The 24284-nt window shown below is 35.1% G+C and overlaps 1 protein-coding gene across 1 annotated transcript in view; it reads left to right on the forward strand.

Moving 5' to 3' along the window:
- Nucleotides 1-6244: 6244 nt before the first annotated feature.
- Nucleotides 6245-24284, forward strand: part of LOC135206680 (putative uncharacterized protein DDB_G0277255) — a 316662-nt gene continuing 298622 nt past the window's right edge. The window contains exons 1-2 of the mRNA XM_064238069.1: nt 6245-6297; nt 19601-20339. Coding sequence (XP_064094139.1) covers nt 20035-20339 — 305 coding nt within the window. The 5' untranslated portion in view covers nt 6245-6297; nt 19601-20034. The remainder of the gene's footprint in view (nt 6298-19600; nt 20340-24284) is intronic.

The raw sequence follows: 24284 nt of genomic DNA on the forward strand, positions 1-24284 counted from the left end.
GAAATTAGTGGTAAGGGAGTTTTTGTGACGGCAGTTGCTCCTGGAATAACAGATTTTACGAGTTATTACAGAGAACCTTATTTTTGGGTTTTTTAATCTCTCGCGTGAGAAAGTATTAATATACTGCATCATTGTGACCGAGTAAACTTCAGTGCTGACTGTGTGCATATTTTACAAGTTTTGTAAAATTGCGAGTCTTCTCTTCGCTAAATATTTTTTACATTGCTGCTGCTTATAAAAATGCGTTTATTGCAGTAATGACTGGTGCGTAGTTTTCTTGCTTTATTTTTTAAATCATGCAATTAGTTTGAATTGGTCACTGATCCCTGTCACTGTAGGGATTATTTATGGTTCTTTGCAACGTACATATTCCCCCAGCTGCAGCCCCTTCCATACATTTTATTGTTCCTCCGTTAACCCTTAAACGCCGGAGCGGTAAATAAAAAAATGACTCCCGTATGCCGGAGGGGTTTGAGAGTGAGCGCGTAAGCGGAAAAAATATTTTTTTCAAAAAATCACAGCGCGCTTAGTTTTTAAGATTAAGAGTTCATTTTTGGCTCCTTTTTTTGTCATTGCTTGAAGTTTAGTATGCAACCATCAGAAATGAAAAAAATTATCATTATCATATATAAATAATGCGATATATGATAGCGCAAAAAACGAAATTTCATATATAATGCATTCAAAATCGCGCTGTGCGCAAAACGGTTGAAGGTAACAAGTTACTTTTTTTTCGTTGTAATTTGCACTAAATTTCAATCATTTTGATATATAAACACATTGTAAAACGATAAAAGCAACACAGAGAAAATATTATCACAAAATAATGCATGAATTCGTAACGCGCTTACGTAAACACATATTTTTTCAAAAAATTCACATAAAATCTAAATATTGTCCTAGAGACTTCCAATATGTTTCAGAATGAAGACAAATGATTGAGTATTACTATACTGTAAGAATATTAGCTTACAATGCAGTTTTCGACCATATCTGACGAGCTAAAGTTGACCGAAATGTCGAATTTTTTATATATATATTTTTTATATGCAATTATTTCGGAAATAAGAAAAGCTACAACTTTCAAATATTTTTCGTTTTATTCTACATGAAATTGCGCACATTTTCATATAAACTCTATGAAATGCCTAATATGAAACGGAGCAAATATTCCGATAATGGGACTTACGCATTTCGGAGATTTGTGGCGGAGAATCCGCGCGCAGGAGGAAAGAAAGTTTTTTTTTTTTAAATTCACCATAAATTTAAATATTGTGCTAGAGACTTCGAATTTGTTTCCACGATGAAGATAAATGACTGAATATTACTAGACTGTAAGAGTTTTATCTTACAATTGCGTTTTTCGACCATTTCGGTAGAGTCAAATTTGACCGAACGTGGTATTTTTTCTATTTATCGTGATTTATATGCAAATATTTCGAAAATGAGAATAGCTACAACCTTCAACTATTTATTGTTGTATTATACATGAAATTGCGCACATTTTCATATATAAAACGTTATGTAACGGCTAATTTAAATGGTGCAAAACATTTACCACAATCGCACGTATGATTTTTTCGGAAGAGTTACCGCGCGGACGTAAAGAAAATGTTATTTTTTTTCATAAATTCACCATAAATCGAAATATTTTGCTAGAGACTTCCAATTTGTTGCAAAATGAAGGTAAATGCTTGAATATTACTAGAATATAGGCGTTTTAGCTTACAATTGCGTTTTTCGACCATTTCGGTAGAGTCAAAATTGACCGAAGGTTGAAAATTTGTCACTTATCATTTTTTATATGAAAATATTTCAAAATTGATAAAAGCTACAACCATGGGTTGTTTTTAGTTGTATTGTGCATGAAATTGCGCACATTTTCATATATAAAACTTTATGTAACGGCTAATTTAAAATGGTGCAAACATTACCACAATCGCATGTATGATTATTTTCGGAAGAGTTACCGCGCGGACGTAAGGAAAAAAGTTTTTTCATAAATTCACCATAAATCGAAATATTGTGCTAGACACTTCCAATTAGTTGCAAAATTAAGTTAAATGATTGAATATTACTAAAATATAAGAGTTTTAGCTTACAATTGCGTTTTTCGACCATTTCGGTATAGTCAAAGTTGACCGAAGGTTGAAATTTTGGCACTTATCGTTATTTATATGAAAATATCTTAAAACTGATAAAGCTACAATCATGAGTATTTTTTTTGTTGTATTCTACATAAAAATGCGCACATTTTCATATATAATACTCTATGTAACGGCTAATTTAAAATGGTACAAAAATTATGTCAAAGTGACGAAATAATTTCAGAGATGTGTCACAGATACTTTTTAGTGCGGCAAGAAAGAAATTCGCGCTTGCGCGCCTGCGTAACGATTGTAAACAAAACAACACCTTGATCCGTGAACTCCCAGCATCCCCCAAGGCGCGTGATTCAAGAGTTTTCGGCTGGTAGGCCTAAAAGTATTTTTCCGCGAATTTTTAAAAAAACTTTTGTATGTCGACGTAAAATACGTCCAGTCGGCACCCGAGAGACAAAAAATGTCGACGTAAAATACGTCCAGTCGGCGTTTAAGGGTTAATATTCTCTTTCGTCCATCTTACTTTAAATCCTTTCCTAACAATCGTTTCATAGCGCAACTGTGAGGTTTTCCTCTCGTTACACCTTCCAGACCTTTACTCTCAGTTTCCCTTTCAGCGCTGAATGACCTCATAGTACCAACGCCTAGACTTCGGCCGAAATTCCATATTTAATTCCATTGGTTACTGATTTGCCTAATTATGATAATTCTGTCGAGATCTGTGTCCTACCACTTGGCTAGAGAAGAGATTTTTGTATAGTATTCAACTGGGTCTCTGTGCGGCGCGGCCAGAGAAAATTGCATGGTAGCAAGCAAACACTTCCGTTTCAGAGCGCAAGGATATTAGATTCACATCAAACCATGCAATTGATGTTTAGGCCAGTCCTTTACGACGTTCCCGATTGGCTGTTGATAAGCTATTCACAGGCCTGGAAACCCCCAGTCTCTCTCGAGAGTTCACATGGGAAGGATGTATTTTCCACCTTTCCTGAGGGATACTTTTGAAGGCCGTATCCCTCAGGAGAGGTGGAATATACACCTTGCACATGTGAACTCTTGAGAGAGACTGAGAGTTTCCAGCCCTGTGACTGGCTTATCAACAGCCAATCATGAGCGTCGTAAGGGACTGGCCTAGACATCAAATGCACTGTTGATGTGAATCTACTGTAGCCATATTCAGCCGCATCGTAACTCCATTAAAAACAAAAGAGTATAGTACACCGCATAGCATTGTCTCTCCCTACTCTGCATAGCGCTGAAGAGGTCGCTGACTCTTTAGCACTTCCGACATGTCAACATAGCATCAACTAGTATTATCTAACGGGTTTGCATCATTTTTGTGAATGAAGTTTCCGGCCACTCGTGAGCGTTTGGCGGATTGCGTAAGTAGGCAGCAGTGGTATAGGTCTAACTCTTACTTCCGCTTGTATATACATAGTCTAAGACTTTGTCTTGTGCAATCCTAATTGTAATGGTAATGGTATTATCATAAAAGCGGCATTATTATTATTATTATTATTATTATTATTATTATTATTATTATTATTATTATTATTATTATTATTATTTATAAGGATACACTGAAGACAACACTACCGTTGCATAAATATAAAAATAAATAAATGAATAATCAAATTTTGACTTTGAAAACAGGAAATTAAATGAACTTTTTTATTCAATTGTTTTTCTTACTTTTATAATTTCATATGCAGAATTTAATGATTAGACTATTATTAATAAATAAAGTGGAAACCTCTTTCGATAAGCGGTGCAATAATAGTCATACTAAACATGGTATGCCTATAGGTGCGCCTATTGCAATGAAATCAATAACGCACGCTCTCTCTCTCTCTCTCTCTCTCTCATATATATATATATATATATATATATATAAATATATATTATATAATATATTATATATATATATATATATAATATAATATAATATTATATGTATATATAATGTATATACAAACACACACACACACACACATATATATATATATATATATATATATATATATATATATGTGTGTGTGTGTGTGTGTGTGTGTGTGTGTGTGTGTGTGTGTAGGTCACAACTGGTACACTCGCTCGGTGTATAAGTCTTCTTCCGTCTTTAACATAATATATTGCTACTTGATATTTTTGACACGTCTTTAGTCACTGTCTCATTAAAGAGTTTTACCGAAGGGTGAGCTCATTGTAGACTATGAACGAATGTACTACGCGGTGCATTTTAGATTTAAATCTAACTGACTTTATAAGTGTTAGTGGTCACATTGGTACATTTAACGTTTAATTCAGATACTAGTGCAGCCGTGTTTCTGTCACGGCTCATTTAGATTAACGAACTACATTCACCCTGGATTTTGGTAAGATTTTAATCCATCTAATGAAATCCATGAATAATCATTTTCCACGTATATGCGATAATCATACCGGCATTCATTATCTCATCTGTGTATTAAGTAGTAAGACTTATTGATGACTTGCCGGTTTATTTTTTGGTCCATTTTCCTCTGTTAACTTGCCACCAAATACAGTGTACACCGTGTTGGTCATTTAACAAAGCGTTCATTTTTTATATCATTTAGTGAAACAGATGTTCTTATTGTTTTAATATAGTTTTAGCTCCTTGTAATGGTTGCTTTCTTTCCATAAACTGATCATTAAGCTAATATGCCTGTAATTGAGCTATTCGTCTCGCTTGGTTCGTAGAGTTCTGAGGTCCTCATCAGGCATTACATTTGATACTTTCTTACACTTACCGGTAGTTTCCAGGTAAGGGTCCGTGCTGGTAAAAGGCCAGCTTAATCCAGCGCAACCAAATATCGACATGTTCATAAAAACCGCAAATTCAACAGCAGGCCAAGCTTATGTAATGATCTATAATGTCTTAGGCATGATTAGCTAAAAATAACAATAATTAGACTCATTAGTCTAACCCATTGTATTTTCACCGTGGGGGACATCTGCTTAGAGCGACTTGAGACTAACGTACCGTTTGCCAAAGCAAGTGAAACTATCTGATATGGTTAAATCAAGCTGGGCCTGTACTAGCACAGCACGGGCTTTTACTGTGAGGTCATTCATCTAGCAGCCACGGGAAGAACAGCTGATTGGAAGTATCTGAGCAAACTTAAGGAAAGAGGACAAGCATGCTTCGCTAATTTTTTCTTTGGGAGTCTTTTGGCTGTTCGTGAAGTATAGTGGGTGTTTAGATAATCCAAACATTTAAAAAAAAAAAAAAACACTAACACTTAGCAGACGCATTAAGATATAAAAGTCTGAAATATCAAGTGTTTCTTTACAAGCCGTCGTATCGGGGAGAGAGAAACTTTTTGTAAACCTCTTCCGCGGCCCACTTCTGTTCGACCAAACTCCGACAGATGTTCTCTTCTGGAAGTAAGTACAGCGTGATTTGCTCCTCGTTACATTCTCCCTACATTTCTCCTCCCTCTTTACAACCCCCTCACCCCTTCCTCATTCCCCCTCCACCTTCATTCTTAGAAGTTTCCCTCCGCTCATTCCTCCCTCCTCGCCTTACAAGTTACCCGCTGACATACTGACACAAAGAAGTGAGTCTATCTAAACGCCGCTTTTTATGGGTTATAACGTTCCAAGTGTTTTTTCAAGGTCATTCGTGTTTTATTTTTTCTTTTATACTCTGTTTAAAGACAAACCTAAGTAATGGGAGGCAAATTCCTCTGCTGAAAATAAGAGCTTCATTTGATACCGTAAATAATCTCTGTACATTTACCTTTTGCGCTTAGCCTAACTCACAGTTTCTGGTATTTATACCCCATTAAAAAAATGAAGGTAAAAGACAAAGACATACATACTACGTCCTAGAATGATTTCTTCCATATATACTGTATTTTAAACCTCACTTACAAGTACTGGTCTTTTATTTTAGAGAAATGATTAACTTTGGAGAATGTGACACACAGTACTCTTCAAAAAATCTGTATTATAAATCATCGTCGCACCGTTCATTGCATAACAGATTACGTCATTCGTTATTTTGACGCGAGTGCCTCTCCAAAGGATAGAGAACGTGTGTATGTTTGTGTGTACGTAAGTACGATTGTATTAGAGCCATCTTTTCCCGCCGCCGCGCCGTCACTCAAAATCCAGATCTGCGAGCGACAGTTGCTTGTTGGCTAGTGTGTCGCACGGTTCGGTAATCAAGGTAGTTCGCGCACAGGTTTCCCGGAAATTGTTAATGTGTTATGCAGACGAAGGGAATCAAACGCAACATAATGGTGGACGGATTCTAAATCTACAGCTTAACGTGCTTTTGAAAATTAAACTTTGATTCGATATTCTTTTGTGACAATAGTGATTTCTAAGTGCTCGGATTAGTTGCTGGGTAATATGCCGGCATTAGGAGTGATTAGGCCTAAGCTGGCGGCTGTGCATTATCAACTAGACTAAAACGAAATGAAAAATAAGGCTTAATTTGTTGGCGATAATATCAGTTTTATTCTTTTTACCCGTCGGAAACTAACTTATTCTGTGCTGTCAAAATTGACAAGGGAATAGGAAGGTAGTGACGGCAAGACCCTAGCTTCCCCTGCACATTTATAGACCCATAGGGTGGCCCGGAATTCGACGACGGCAAGTCCATAAGTAGAGTTTGTTACTAGATTGTAATTGTTATATGTTGACAATTTGAATTCATTACATTTTATCATACGAGACCGAGGTTCCATATTAAAAAAAAAAATTGTAAGGCTCATAACTCTCTCTCTCTCTCTCTCTCTCTCTCTCTCTCTCTCTCTCTCTCTCTCTCTCTCTCTTCTCTCTATATATATATATATATATATATATATATATATATATATATATATATATATAATATATATATATATATAATGTGCGATTTATTTTAAAAATCCAGTATTTTTTAAAATCAAAATACAATAATTACTTTATGATTATACCTATTACACATTTTCTTCGGTGTCGTTGACTCGTGTCCATTTACCATATAGCGCCAAAACGGCTCGTATTCACCTGAGACTTGAGTCATTTCAAGACAATAATGTGCAATGCTAAATCGAAATCACCACCATCGGAATTTTTATTAGCATTATCAGTTTTTTTTTTTTTTTTTTCAAATTACGATTGTGTGTTTACAGGTCATATCTTGGTACTATAGTAGATTCACATCAACCGTGCATTTGATGTCTAGGCCCGTCCCTTACGACTCTCCTGATTGGCTGTTGATAAGCCAATGACAGGGATGGAAACTCTCAGTCTCTCGAGAGTTCACACAGGCAGGATGTGTGTTCCACCTCTCCTGAGGGATACGTCTTTATTGGCTTAACAACAGCCAATCAGGAGTGTCGTAACGGACGGGCCTAGACATCAAATGGACGGCTGATGTGAATCTACTATAGATCCCTGTTTAATTTTTGTCCATCCGTCAGGTTTACAATTTTACAGGTGAGAGGTTTCTTGACCGGCTTTGGATAGATAACCGTTTTTTTTTCTCTCTCTCAAATGTGTCTCGAGTCTTCACTTCGGCCTATTTTTAGTTCTTAGGCAATTTATAGAGTAATCTGGTTTGCGTGTATATAAATTTCTGTATTCCAGATATTTTTGTTATAGGCTAGCCTCATTGATTCATATATTATTAATTCAAATATTACTTTGAGCTAACGCATATTTTTGCACTCGTTAGTACATTCGTGCAGGAAGTCCTTTACAGATTCAGATTTATCGTGGTGCACGTCAAAACTCATTTTATGTTCGTTTCTTGAGGTGTGGTTAAGTACTAATTTGATTGCCTTGTTTGTTACCTAGACCCTCTAACTTCCTCAGTTAATTACTGGTTAGACCATATAGCGGTCGTTACGTAAATCTAGTTTGGCGATTTCATGATTATGTGTGAGCATTTTTAGGTAAAGTAGTTTGAGTTTATTTATTTATTTATTTATTTTTTTTTTTAATAACCCCTTCACACTGAGCTAGTTCTCACCGTCAGAACGGGAAGAAACGTAATAGAAACTTGATGGACGTAGTACACACCAAATACTATGAACGGGCCACGTATTCCCGAACCGTAGCCTAGTACCGAACCTTCCCTGTAAAAGCGGGACGCCATATCTTAAAAACTAACCATAGAATCTTCTTGTAAATAATCTCATTAGGTTTCTCACACCCATAATGATTATAGGCACGGGTAATTCCTCAAACATACTTACCCTACTTAACCTAACCTAGGGGCATGGCCAAAAAAAAAAAAAAAAAAAAAAAACCAAAAAAAAAAAAAAAAAAAAAAAAAACCGGCGCGGGTGCAATACTTGCATACATCTCTGAAATTTGCGAACGGGCCAGGACGGGAAGGGTGGTCCAGAACGTCAACCATGTTTAAAAATTTGATCCCGTTCTATCCGTTCTAAAATAGGACTGGGTAACGTCGTACTTTGAACGACTGGCGCAATGGAAACTGAATTTGCCGTACTGCCAATGTGGCATGAACGACCTGAGCGTGAAGCGAACGGGGAAAAATAGTAATATCCGGAATTGAAATAAGTTCTCTAGTTTCCTATTATAAAGCATTTAATTTGATCGCATCCTGGGAGATGATCATCTCCGGTGGTGACGTGTTATATAAATATGTACACATTTGGATACACATTATAATATATATATATATATATATATATATATATATATATATATATGTATGTGTGTGAAAATAAGTTCAAGGAAAAGAAAGACGATTGTTATATTTTTAACCTAGACTTAGGTCAACGGGCAAGGATGGGAAGATCAGAGAATGGCTGTCTAGGATAGCTGAAAGGCGTAGGACCAGGGAACAGATAACAGGTAACTTTTAGCGATAGGCAGACTGGGAAAGGTAATAATGTACACATGCATTACCTTTAGAACTGTATGGTTAAGACTGAGCTTGGCAGTAGCAAAGTCCAAGGATAGTTAATATTAGCTCAGTGGTCTAGTTAAACTAAAGTAAAAAAAAAAAAAAAGTAGCAAAGTGACAAATCACGACTGTATGTGTTCCAGGAATGGAAAAAGGAACTGAGAAAATATTTTGGAAGGTTCTGAGTCTGCAGCTGGTTGGGTTTAGGAAATATTTAAAAGACTGGTCATGCTATGGGGTTTAAATGCAAATGTAGGCACCAGAGAAAGTTGGTAAATATGGAGTTTCTGTAGGAAATTAGAATGGAGGAAGTCATGTGGAAATGAGTTCTGAAGGGCCTTGATTTGTTTGAAATACATGAAACCTACAGAAGAAGAGAAAATAGTGAGGGGAAAGCATTTGCTCAGTTATTTCGTGGTACGGAATAAGTGGACCTTGATGGAGGCAATGGTGAAAACAGGAGTGGCTGGAGGTATGGTTGGTCATTATCCGATTGAAGAAGAAAGTTAAGTTAGATTGAAGTTCGATTTGAAGATCAAGAGACTAAGTGTAGTTCTTCAGGCAAATAGCAAGTTTAATATGAAGGAATAGAGAACAGAATATCATTAGTTCTAAAAGCATTCAACAGGCTTATTATGAAGGAAGAGGGTATAAATTTGATGAAAAAATGGGTTAGGTCAAAGCCATGGAGAAGAAAGAAGGAAAACCCGATTTCGGCGAAGTAAAAGCAAACAAGGGGTACTTAGGTTAACTTCCAGTCATTGAATGAAGGTAATGCCGACAATGGAAACAAGAACAGACATCTGACACAAATTCTGTTGAACCGGTCATCTCGCTTCTGATGCTGCGCGAACGCTGCTGGATGTTTTAGCCTCATTAGCAGTCCAGGCGCCAGATGTTGCAGAAATGCCATGCAACGTGAAGGGGGTTGTGGGAGGGGGGGAGGGGAGGGGAGGAGGCAGTTGGTCACTTTATGGAGACTAAGACGGAGTGAGGGAGGAGGGGCTGGCAAATAAAAGTCTTTTGGATGCATCGTTAATCTTCTCATCGGTTGAATGGAAAGCTCGAGATTGGTGATTCGGATAACGTGGGGTCTTAAATTTGCGGTTGCGGAGACGACGCCGATATTGCAAACTGTTTTTTGTTGACTTTGCCAAGTGATTGGACGCTTCCATGTTGGCTGATGCTTAACTGAGGGATTTTGACTCTTTGCTCTTTTTTTTATGTTGTTTGACTTGTCTTTCCACAATGACTTGATGGCTTTTGTAAAGTAGTTCTTAATGCATTAATCGAAAATAATCGTAATTCCTTGCGAAGGGTTTTCTAATAATAACTACATCTAAGACCATCGCAAATGAAGCACATTACTTGCATTGACAACTCTAATTACTGAAGTGTAATCTCTCTTCGGTTTTCGGACGTGATTCCCAGAGCAGGAAAAGGCAATCTAGAAAAAACCTGTTAAGCTGCTCCACCTCTCTCTCTCTCCAGTCCCGTTCGGGTTTACCGGAAGTGATGAATCGGATGTAGATCCAGTGTATCAGGTGGGTTACTCAAAGGTAAATAAATAATTTTTTTTTCGACGCAGTCATCCCAATCTAGGAATATTCTCGACATCTGTTGTTGTTGTTTTTTTTGTGGGGGGGGGGGGTGGGGGGGGGGGGTTGGGGGTGGGGTGGGCAACTTTATTGTCTCTTCAAAACTGTTTTCTTTGGTTTCAAGGAAATTTTGTCTTTCAGGATATTGAACAACTTATGATAAAACTTTGCATAAATGCCAGTTATACCTCTTGCACTGGTAATAAAGATATATACTTTTTGTTTGGGCGCCAATTCGTTATATATATATATATATATATATATATATATATATATATATATATATATATATATGTGTGTGTGTGTGTGTGTATGTATATATGTATATGTATAAATGTATATATATATATATATATATATATATATATATATATATATATATATATATATATATATATATATATATATATATATATAAATGTGAAATCAACCTTATTGCTAATATTGTAATGTCATTTTGGAAATTAAGCCTACTTTTAGTATGTTTTTGCTCTGTATGATCAGTTGTGCCTTAGTAAAGGGTCGTGCTAGACCGAAAGTTCTTGGCTATCTCGCCTTTCATTTTCCTTCGTGGCGAAAACCTTTATTTATACATAGCATCACGTTTTATACTTCGTGAACAAGTTATTCATATTATATTATATATATATATATTATATATTATATAAGTATATATATACATAACATGCCATACAATAATGCATACATACATACATATACAGAGAGAGAGAGAGAGAGAGAGACTCAAAGATACTGCTGTTACGGTTTCAGTACACAGGAAATTAGGAGTGGGTCGGTCTGTCGTGCATTACACCCAAGACCGCAATAGGCCACATTCACACGCACAATCAAGCTCTAATCGACTTGTTTAAGATGTACTTTGTGTGTAGCGGTCTCTTGTGCTGTAGTATACGTAGTATGCACGGACACCCGTACGCACGACATGAATCCGCTTGGTTTTTCCGGGCATTGTTGGATGTTTACCGAATTTGCTACTATGTGTATTGTTGCTACATAGTGGAAGGTGTATTGCATATTCATGTATTCATACGAGCACATACAAGGGAATTTTCCACACTTGCACACCTGCATGAACGTATATATGCATGTACAAGTCCTATGTATATATATATATATAGTAGAAGGATCCGCAGTAATATTCTTGTTTATCAAGACGAAATATATTTGTAGAAATGTATGCAATGTTTAGAGCTTTCTTCCACAGAAGGATGGACGAAAACTCTGAACATTGTATATATTTCTGCAAATATATTTCGTCTTGATAAACAAGAATATTACTGTGGATCCTGCAACTGTTTACTTAGAAGCACGATACGTTGTTTTTATATTATTGCATATATTATATATATATATATATATATTATATATATATATATATTATATATATATTATATATATATATATATATATTATAATATATATATGTATAATATATATATAAAATAACATTATATATATAAATATATATAGTAAATAAATAATATAATATATATATATATATAATATATATATATATATTATATATATTATTATGTGATATATATATATATATAATTATATATATATTATATATATATAATATATATATATATATATATAACGTATATATGTATATATATACTAATATATATATATATATATATACTATATATAATATATATATATATATATGAGCGTTGTATGCGAAAGTGCTGTGCCCATAGGCTTAATAGCCATCTTTTACCTGACATGTTTATGATTGGAAGAGACTCGTGTCTTGTAATCACTTGCTTTGTAGATATCCAATGCTAATCACATTTTTCTGTTTAATTCATAATTAATTACTGATACTATTTTTCTATTGCCTTTTGTAGTGGTCAGTATTTCTTTCTCATTAAAAAAGAATATGGAAAAAATATCTATAATTTGGTGCGTGAACACCCGTTGTACGTTATGTCGTCATGTCTGCTTAGTATCATCTTTGATGCCGTGAAGTGACGAGTCTAAAGTTATTTGGCAATGAAATTGGTCGTGAATGGAGCGTGAAATGTTTTGTAATTGATACAGCCGGTCCGCTGGTATATAGTGGTTAGTGTCGTGGAATGCCACTCAGAAGTCTGGATTTCTGTAAGGATAATGAGATTAGTGCACTGTCATTTCCTCCAAATTGCTCTCACAAGTTGGAGCCTCAGGATGTTAGTGTTTATAGACCTCTAAAGAAATGTGTTAACAGGGCATATGATTCGTGGATGACCGGTAATTCAGGATCAGGTATGGCCATCTGTGACATTCCTGGTAAACTTTCCTCGGCTCTACCTGTAGCTGTCACTTATTCTGATGTTTTCAATGGGTTTAGGATTGCTGGAATTTTACCTTTGAATACAGACTATTTCAAGATTCTGATTTTACGGGTGCGTATGTAACAGATCGAGAGATGTCCGAAGAGACACATGGGTTTCGGATCAGTCATCAGCCTGATACAGAGTTTAAGAACTGCAAACCTCAGCTGAAGACAGCCTGTGTTTGGTAAGCCAGGAAAAATGTAGGTCCAGTGCAGGGCAAATAACATGTGGGAGCATGAACTGATGAAGATTTATTTGACACATGCCACAATTAAAACTAGATGATGATTTGAAGTAATACTAATGCCTTATATTTTGTATTTTGGAAATTCAAGGGGTATTTTTGCTATTTGATTTAAATGCAATGTAGTAATTTTCTTTTAATTATCACTATGCCAACTCCCCCCATAATGTGTGCCAACTTACCCCATAATGTGTGCCAACTTACACCGTATACGGGGCAAGTTGGCACGAAAAAGTTATTTTTTTTCTAAAGCTTATTGTTACCTTAAGTTGAAAGCAAACAATTATTTTGCTCTATGATAAAGACGAATGTTAATTTTTTTCAATAATGGTAAGAATTTGGCAAAAATGTTTGTTTTCGCAAAACCAAAATTGTTAAGTCAACCGTACTACTGTGGACTTTAGTTTTCCAATAATGATAATAAGCTGAAATAATGGATGAAAGTTTAGAAAACGTGTGCAGTTAAAATGCCGTTTAGGCGAATTGATGGTTCAATGTGTTCAGAGATTGTTCACACCTTGCCCTAATCTGAATTAGGAATTGTAAGATATATGCGGTTTTATATCACGTTCTTTACGCACCTGTGCAAGATTCCGCGTTTCCGGTGTTTGGGCAATAAAACTTAAATTACTGGTAAAACCTTTAAGACCCATTTTCCCCCGCAGTTGCGACTGCTTCCGGGAGAACCACTTTGCGATATCTTTTATTGCCTTGTAAACACGCGACGGTGAAGAGAATGTCGAGTGGTGTCTTCAGTGTATTACACACACACACACATACACACACACACACACACACACACACACACACACATATATATATATATATATATATATATATATGTGTATATTTGTAATATATATACATACATACATATATATGTATATATATATATACGTATATGTGTATATATATATATATATATATATATATATATATATATATATATATATATATATATATGTATACATATCGTAAATGTATCTATGAGCATGAATGCCGATAGTGAAAATATACCATGAACATGTGTGTGTTTAGACATCGAGAAGTTGTACGTATACGTATATCTTGGATTTTTTATTTCTGAATATCCAGCCACAATTAACAGTAGCCACAATAAGCAGAGTGACATTATAAAGTCTATCCACCTCCTATGACGACCAAAGAAAGCGAAATTTCTTAAAAATATAGTCCGAATCTCCTTAACCCAGTTTTAGTGTAAACACGAACGTTTCTCTTTCCGTGTGACGCATATGCTTCTTCACATGTTTCCCGGCCGCAGCTTAAATTTCCATGTTGCAGGTGTGAAGGAAAAGGATTTTGTTTTTTTCTCCGGGAAATTGGAGATAGTTTTGAGCTGTGCGTGATGATTTGAATTCGAACTCTCGAACAGGAAGTTACGGATAAGGGAAATAAATGGCTACACGCATATATATATATATATTATATATATACTATATAATATATATATATATATATATATACTATACGTATATATACATACGTATATATATTGTTACGAAGTGCCAAGTATCTGGTTACCACTCATTAGTTATTACCTCACCAAAAGCCAGACACATGAACCCTCATAACAGGTATTAAACGACTGAATACTCTAAAGGCAACAGTGATCCCTTAACAACTTACCAGTATTGCAGAAAATCAGACTAAGTTCATCAAAACAGGTGTGAGGTAATCTTGTAAGTAATTAAATTAATCAAAGGGCATCACTCCATCAACAACTTTAAAAAGTCTAAGTATTTCCCTGATTTCAGAAGTCTAAGTACTTCCCTGGTTCTAAGTCACTTCAAGTAAATTGAAGGAAAGCAAATCAATTACCACTCTATGTTTCTACCTATCATCAATATAATCAAATGCAAATATACTGGTTAGAAATGAAATACTTATAAAAATTTTAAATACAAAAATTTATTATTAAATTCAAAATTTATAAGTAAAATTCACAATATCAGGGAAAATTACTGTTACTTGAAAACGAAGTAAAGTTTAATTAATTCTTGAATCAAATTAAGTAAAATTAAATCAAAATTAATTTATCACAAAATTCAAGAAAATTAATTCAATTGAAATTCAAGTGTTAGGCAATAATTGAAAATTTGAAATTAATTCACAAGTGCTAAACAATAATAAAACTTGAAAAGAATTCTAAGTAAATGCAAATTAATTCACAAATGTTAAATTTAATTAAATGTGCAATGATTAAGCAATGAAAATAACTAAGTCAATTAAATTGTGAATGCAAATGAAAATATAAAATAAAAAGGCACACTTCAATAAGAAAATGAACAAGTGCACAAACAATGGAACAAACACAAAACACAAAAATCAGCAATGTGTAAAAGTGTAAATCTTTTTCACTCAAAACATTGTAACCATCTGTTATTAGTTAACCACAGTTCCTATCCGTTATTATTTAACCACAGTTCCTATCCGTTATTAGTTATTAGTTGTAACTAATAAAAATATAACACACTTTACCTTTTTGTATACCAACTTCTTTCTTTGCTGCAGGCTTGTTTCACTTTACCAAAAACCAGGCGCCGTTACAAAACAATGTTTGTTCAGATTCCACAAAAACACTAAATAACACGAAACAAACTCTAAGAAATATCAAAATGTGAAATTCTAAGTTACGAGTGACCAATTTACGTTATGCTAATATAATCTCAAGGATGTCGCGGGAGAAAGATAGAGAGAGATCCCCTCGCGGTTCTAAGATGTAATGAAATCTTCTTCCCTTGAGAAAACAGGACTGAGGAGATGACACAAAACGTTTTGAGACAATAATGCTTCTAGAAGCTCCGAAATCTTACGCAACTTCACATAAAAAATGTGTAATCCTGCGCAAAGACATACACGTATGAGTCCAGTCTGTTAAAAAAAAGACATGTATTCGTCTCGATTGACAGAAGCAGAAAGGTCTTATCTCATACGATGACAGATTCCCAAAACATAAATGAAGATTTGAGCTCGCTTATCAAACACGTTGACAGAATTAGGAAAGCAAACGGATCTCACAGGCCCTCCAATCTCAAAGTGTTGACATGATAGGGAAACAACTCGTAGTTTCGAACGGACAAAGAAAATCTCTCTCTTTTTACATTCTACGTCATATACATATTCTTTTACAATATGTAATGCGAAATCTTAACACACATTTAAAACATCCTATCTCTAAGCTATCTAGGGTTCTGAAAAAATGTGGCACAATTCTACATGACATTTCAAAGAGGGGAAATATGCATTTTGAAAGTAGAAATATATAATATAATATATATATATATATATATATATATATATATATATATATATATATATATATATATATATATATATATATATATATATATATATATATATATGATATATATATATATTATATATATATATATATATATATATATATATATATATATATATATATATATATATATATATATTATATATATATATATATATATATATATATATATATATATATATATATATATATATATATATATATATTGTTGGTAATAATGATAACATAGCGATGAGGATTTTGCAAAAGATTTATAAGATTATTTCATTCACAGCGATTTAACGCTACTGATATGTACATTATCTCTCTCTCTCTCTCTCACACACACACACACACACACTAACAACCCCTCTACTCTCTCACTCTCTCCCTTTCCTGATAAGATAGTTACTGTGTTACATTGCCCAGGATTTTTTACATTTTATATTTCACCCCTATTGAGGCTGGACTTGGACTTTGGGCATCTTTAGTGTCACTCTTCATCTTGGCGACCTTGAAAAACTATGAATTAGACTTTAATATCTGTCGTTTTCGTTTTTTTTAAACATCCATCCCACCCCCACCCTCTTTGGTGCCAGTGATGTCTTACTCCTATAGTATTCCTTTCCAGATAGGAAGTCATATGTATGCCGAAATGTGGTATGATAAACCCCAAGGAGTTTATCTAGTTACCAAGTTTGCTGGCAGAACCAGCCCCATTTCAGGGAAGCCTGTAGATAATTGGTGACCAACACGGCGAACATATTGAAGCTAGTGTTATTGGTGATGAATTGAAGTATTTTTTTAAAATATGAAATTAGTTTTCGTTGCACAATACTTAATCTTAGTAGAAGTTGATTTGAATTCACGTTCAATGCGATAAATTACTTTAGGAAAATAATTTATTTAGTTTGACTTATTAACTTTTAGTAAAATTATCTTAGTATATGTTACCCACATGTAATTGGTGGCATATTTAGTAGGGCTGCAGAACACATCTCATTCTCTTCCTTAAAATCCATAGGTTGCTGTGAGCAAGTGACTATCTGTAGAATGAATATATATATATATATATATATATATATATATATATATATATATATATGTATGTATATATATATATATATATATGTATATATATATATATATATATAAAGTATATATATATATATATATATATATATATATATATATATATACAATATATGTATAATACATGTATATATACCTAGTATGCTACACATATATGCACATACATATATATTATTTATACAAATATATATCCCTAGCGATTGCAAACGAAGCAAGGGAAGGAGGAGAAGACAATGGATTGACGAGCTAAGAAAATTTGCGGGTATAGAATGGCATAGAAAGACCACAAACAGACGAGAGTGAAGGACATGTCTGAGGCCTTTGTCCTTCATTGGACTAACAACGGCTGATGATATATATCTATATATATATATATATATATAATATATATATATATATTTTATATATATATCTATGCGTGTGTGTGTGTGTGTGTGTTCGTGCATGTGTATATATAACTGATTATATAATAATAACAAATATACACAAGGTTGAGATTACTGGACCTAGACCCTTTTACTTGATCCCATCAGACACTGGTACTCATTAACAGCTGGTTTGTCTGGTGAGCATGGGGCCAGGAGCAGACCATAGGCCCAGTAAACGCGATCCCTGAGTGTCACTAGGAATGAAGGAGAGTGAAAAATGTATGGATGTGTTATTTTGTAGGTTGAATTGTGGTTTGGTTTGGTATAAAAGAAAAATTAAATGAAATAGTAGTTCTTCCTGGAGCATCTGAGTCTATCCCTGGCTGTGTCTAGTGACTAAGAAAGGTTGGTTGTGCCAGGGGATTTAAACGCTGTGGTAGATGAACGAGAAAAGTTTTGTTATTGTTCATAGGTAAGGAGTGCCTGGAGTAAATGAGAATTAAGAGACGTTTGTGAAAATGTGTTTTGAAAGGACTTGAACAGATGATTTCCAAGAAACAATGTTTTTGTGCAGTTGTTAAGAGATGGTTTGAATAACAGAGTAGGTGAAGCTAAGAGAATAACTGGGTGTTCGCAAAAAGTCTGGAGGGCGAACACATGCTGGGACTGTTAACATAGACTCTAGGTCAAAGGCTAAGCGCCGGGACCCACGAGATCATTCAGCGTTGAAAAGGAAATGGACAGGAAGAAGATTTGAAAGGCGTAACAGGAGGAAAACCTCGCAGTTGCACTGTGAAATAATTGTTAGAGGGTGGAAAGTCAGATGGAAGAAGGAGAATATGAAAGGAGGTACAGTAAAAGGAACGAAAGCGGTTTCAGCTAGGGCCCGAAGGCACATTGCAAAGAACCTTAAGTTATGCCTACAGTGCACTACATGAGGTCCTTGTCAACAATGACAATCTGTATGGCGCTACTGAGTTAGAATTTCGCTTTGGATGGGATTCTTTCTTTATTCAGTAATTAAGGATAAACTTACAATCCGATTCTAGGGCACTCCATTGAGGTGTGAGAGATGTGTATTTCTGGTGATAGAAGTTCACTCTCGACGTGGTTCGGAAGTCACGTAAAGCCGTTGGTCATGTTGCTGACTGGTTCCATGCAATGTAAAAACACCATGCAAACAAACAATCCACTGTTTTTTTTTTTCCTCTGGAGACGCCCTATTAGTGGAAATGGTTTAATAGTTGTAGTGCTTTGAAAACATTTCTTGGTTACTGTCATTAGGAAGAGCACAAACGTTACAATTACTCTTTCTCTGACTTTTCCTCGTGCAATATTTTGCTATTGTATTTTCCAATTGAAAAGTTAACAAAAATATATATTAAGGGTAATCATTTTAAGGGTACACAGCGTTAGCTCATTTCCATATGCAGTTTTAGCCCCTTAAAGTATATTTATGTGAATTACAAAAATTTTAAAATCAGCCAAGTTAATTTACTAAGTGTGATGAAAATTAGTTCTTGATTTTTTAAGTGAAAATCTTATTATTGGTTTTGTAGTCTGTTGACGATTTTTTGTTGTTGCTTTTTTATTCATATATGGTAACGTTCACTGTTATGTGTATTGCTTGCTAATATTTTTCTCTGCAACTTCCCCAGATTATGAGGTTTGATTCGGTGCGTGAGTGAAACTACTGTGTTATAAGTAAACAAAACATTTTTGATGAGAATAACTAAAAATCCATTTGTTTCTATTCGATATGATATTGATTGAAATTGCTAATAGTGCTGTGCCGTTATTTAAACGAATTCAAAGCCATAAGAAAAACCTTCATAACATTGGAAAAATTCTTGACTATGAAAAACGTCAAGTCAGTAAGTGAAAGTAAAGGGAGTTTTGGTGCATAATTATACACTTCCTGCGGAGTGAACGAAGTCAAAAGACAGAAATAGATACACGTTAAAACAAACCAGCTGGCACGATAAAAAAAAGAGAAGAAGAAGAAAACGCGGGCCGCTCCCTCAAGCGTTATTCCGCAGCGTGTCGGAAGAAAAATTGAAAAACGCACAGATGGACCGCTCCACTTCTTGTGATGGGCCAAACCGCCTTGCACAGTGTTTACACGCAGCCGCGCGTCCACTTCGTCGTTTGGCTCGGCAGACAATACTTGTTGGAAACGTGGAACAAACTGGAGACGGGACAGTTTTGTTCCTGCTCATGCCCTTGCGAGAGGTCCTCCCGGCCTCCCTCGAGCCTCTCGACGAGCGCCCCGAGCACGCCCAAGGATCAGCGCCGAGCCGAGTCTCCTTCTGCGCCTTATACGAGGTACGGCGACGAGCCTCACATCTACAACTGCCCTCATCACGGGACGCAACAGCCGATTGTCTGCTTCTTTTGGTGAGTACTCGATTTTTTCTTTGTTTTCATTTTTTTTATTTCATTCTGTCCATTTTTTTTCAGGTTTTCTTCGAACATTATATGTGACATTGATATTCTATACAGGATCTACTGGTCACTTTTAACCAGATACGTATATACTGTAATAGCCACAATGCCAATAGCTTCTCGATTTCTTCACACTTTTTGAATACACTTGTTACTACAAAGACTTTTATCCAAATGCAAGAATATGAAACAATATTCGCATGTCTGTAGCAGGTTCAAACATCCCTGCCCACAGCAACGACCTCGTGCTGGTACCAATGGATGTTGGTTCGGATCCTTCTACCGACATCAGAATTACTTCCTATTCTTGCATCTGGATCCCAAGCTTTGTAGTGACACAAGTATCCAAAAAATGTGAAGAACAATAATCATGACATTGACAGTTATAAGGAATGCATTAGGTTTGGAAGTTTTTTCAACTTAAAAGTTTTGAGATTAGTTGTGATTTTGGGGAGAAATAAAGTATAATTGAATATGCGTTAGGTAGAGATAGATTAGCGGTCATTATGGTGAATGCATGATACATTTCATTTTTTTCCCTGGCAAACTTTCTTTTAAATAGTTGTATGGGAGGAATAATAAAAATAGAACAGAACTGTTCTGTCATGCCAATTTTGTGAAGCTATGGCAAAAAGTTATATCCTTGACTGTTTTGTGGTTTTATACAAAAACAAAACTGAAATTACAGTGCTTTGAGGAGCTATATGCATTAAAATATATATATAATATATATATATATACTATATATATATATATATACTATATATATATATATATGTAAGTTTAGGGTTATAATTAATTATATATTTAATAGCATAATGTGATGCGCTGTGACCTTTTTGGAATGTGCAGAGAACAGAGCCGAAGCAACGACCCGAGAAAAGCTGATAAATGATTTCTGTGGTGGCATGATTCGAAAAAGCATAGTTAGGCGAGTCAATGTTCGTCAGTTCATGGGTCTTTTTCAAAGTGCCTTTGGGAAACTGGCTGCGACCAGTAACAAGGGGCGTTAACGAAGTGTGCATTCGTATGTGCGTGTGCGCCTCTTTTATTCATAATGTATCTCTAGCCAAGTCTATGGGAGACTTGCATAGAGACGTCTGTGGGAGAAAGGCAAGATGCCGGGGGAGCTCTGCGAAAGTTTATTTATATTAAGTGAGTGAGATATCCAGGCTGCATGGGTGAGTTGAATTACTTTAGCCAAAGGGGTGGCTTGTCTGTATGACATTTGTAAGAATATCTAATCTTTAACTTTATATTTAAACTTGTGTGCTAACGAGTGTGTTCCTCGTGTCTTTGAAACAGACGATTCTGGCGAGGAACTATGTGTTCTGGCAAAGGCGGACCAAGAGTCCTAGAGGGACAGAGGGTCCCGATGGGAGAATAGACAGTTGGTGTGACAAATTACTGTTTTAGACATTTTAATGGTGGGGTAACTGAGTTAAGTTAGTCTGTGAGACTTGATTTAGACTTGATTGATTAACTTTCCATTGTTAAAAAGAGAGAGAGAGAGAGATTGTGTGTCGGTATGCCTGACGCTCGGAGTTCCACGTTTACCAAATAAAACGAGGTTCATATCCTCGTTAACACACACACACACACACACACATACACACACACACACACACATATATATATATAATATATATATATATATATATATATATATATATATAATATATATATATATATATATATATATATATATATATGTGTGTGTGTGTGTGTGTGTGTGTGTGTGTATACTATATATATATATATATATATATATATATATATATCTATATATACATATACATACATACTACATACATATATATAATGACGTAAAAATGTTCTGTTACAACAGAATTCCATCTAATAAAAGGAGCCCATAAAAACACCAAAATATGGAGAGAATAGTACTATATTTCAGAGACTGCTGTCTCCCTCTTCAGGTAGATGAATGAGAAAAGTTTACAGAAAAGGTGGTATTTTTACCAAGAGGTCCATCCACAGGCAAGCCAAGTTATACATATATATAATATGAAATATGTACTATAAATTTTCCCTCTTGAGTTCATATTATTGTTATAAACGCATTGGTTATTATTTTTAAAATAACCCCTATGAAAAATCCTAGCAACCGTTTATTTGTTTACTTGGTTAATTATTTTCTTGCCATTTTTAGTTTTTCGTCCTTTTTACTGTTTTGCAAGGACCGTTGTGGAAATCATGAAAGACTTTCTGATTATATTTAAGAATGGATTATTTTTCCAGGTGTTGTCTAATAGAGTACCGTGAATTTGAAACAGCCAGAAAATCGTTGATAGAGGAAAGTTGGCATGGAGACCCATATACTTTGAGAGAAATACAAATTTATACTTAGCATGTAAAAAATACTTGTTGATCTAAAAAAATTAGATGACATCTAAGCAGCATATTCTGTATAACATTATATAAATACTTATTTTTCTTAATGAAATTACATGGGTCTAAATGCTAATTTTCATATACTAACGATTTCGTGGGCGATTCCAATCCGGGCCTTTCAATTTCATACGGAGCGAAAACAGTCAGGTGATTAGCACGTGACCCGAGATTTCATGGCTACGACACTCTTATCATAAGAAAAGTGTCACGATGAATAAATATGTTTTTTTTTAGAGCGTATTGGTGAAAAAGGCAGCATTTGGAAAATCATGTTGGGATTAACAATGAAAGAGGTACGTAGTGCCCTGTAAAATTAGTAAACAAACACAAGCTCTCGCAGCATTTTTATGCGTTCCTGTCCATAACTCTCCAGTTCTTTGGCCGAAGCAAAACTTGCAAATGTGAAAATCCTGGTTTGTTCAAGCGTAAAATCTGAAGTCTGGATAGCACACCATCGGTCTAGATAGCATCACTGGATACACTAATTTTGCAGTTTATAATATTCGGTACATTATTTCCCTGCAATTAGAACAGGCATTATAAAACGGATATTTACAACACAAACTCGCAAGTGCTATCGGAGTTTTTGGTACGATCTTGTCCGTAACTCTCCAGGTCTAGGTCTGAGGCAAAACATGCAAATGCGAGAATTCTCGGTCATTCGAGCGTGAAACCTAAGTCTAGATGAGACAGCATCGGTCTAGAGCCAGTGGTTCTCAAACGTTTTCATGAGCGACCTTATTTGGAACATTTCCATCCTTCGCGACCCAGAGTAAAGTAAGGAGAAAGAAAATGTACAGTGATACATACACTTTATAAAAAAAATAATGTGTACAGCCTTTCATTTACAAAACTAAACTAGTGGGATCCATGGCATTGCTTTTTCCTTTCACAAAACTAAACTAACGTTATTCATGGCACTGTTTTTCATTCACAAAACTAAATTGATAGAATCCGTGGCACTGCTTTTCCCTTTCACAAAACTAAACTAACAGGATTCTTAGCACCGTTTTTCATTCACAAAACTGAACTGAAAGAATCCATGGCACTGCTTTTAATTCACAAAACTAATTTTCCTGTGTCCCTGTGACTCATAGTTTGAGGACCATTGGTCTAGAGTCTAGACAGTATCAGTCTAGACTCTAGAATGTAGATAGCATGACTGGGTGCATAATTCTTGTCGTTTAGAATGCTAGGTACATAATTTCCTTGCCAGAACAGTGTAGACATGTAAAGGCGTGTCCGTTGAGAGCCTACACAGCTTTAGCGTTTAGCTGCCGAGGAAGCGCAAGGAGGAATATGGTTTTTTTGATCAGTTCAACCACCGCCACCTCTCTCTGGTCCATTCTGTGGTCACTGACGAGCGAACCATTGTGAGTGGTCATCAGTTCCTCTAGCACTGTCATCGCCTCATTTATTTGTATTTAGGACGTGACCTATGGTTACTCATGTATTTATTTATTTATTGTAGTTTTTGTTATCTCT

The sequence above is a fragment of the Macrobrachium nipponense genome, chromosome 31, assembly GCF_015104395.2.
Source record: "Macrobrachium nipponense isolate FS-2020 chromosome 31, ASM1510439v2, whole genome shotgun sequence".
NCBI lineage: Eukaryota > Metazoa > Arthropoda > Malacostraca > Decapoda > Palaemonidae > Macrobrachium > Macrobrachium nipponense.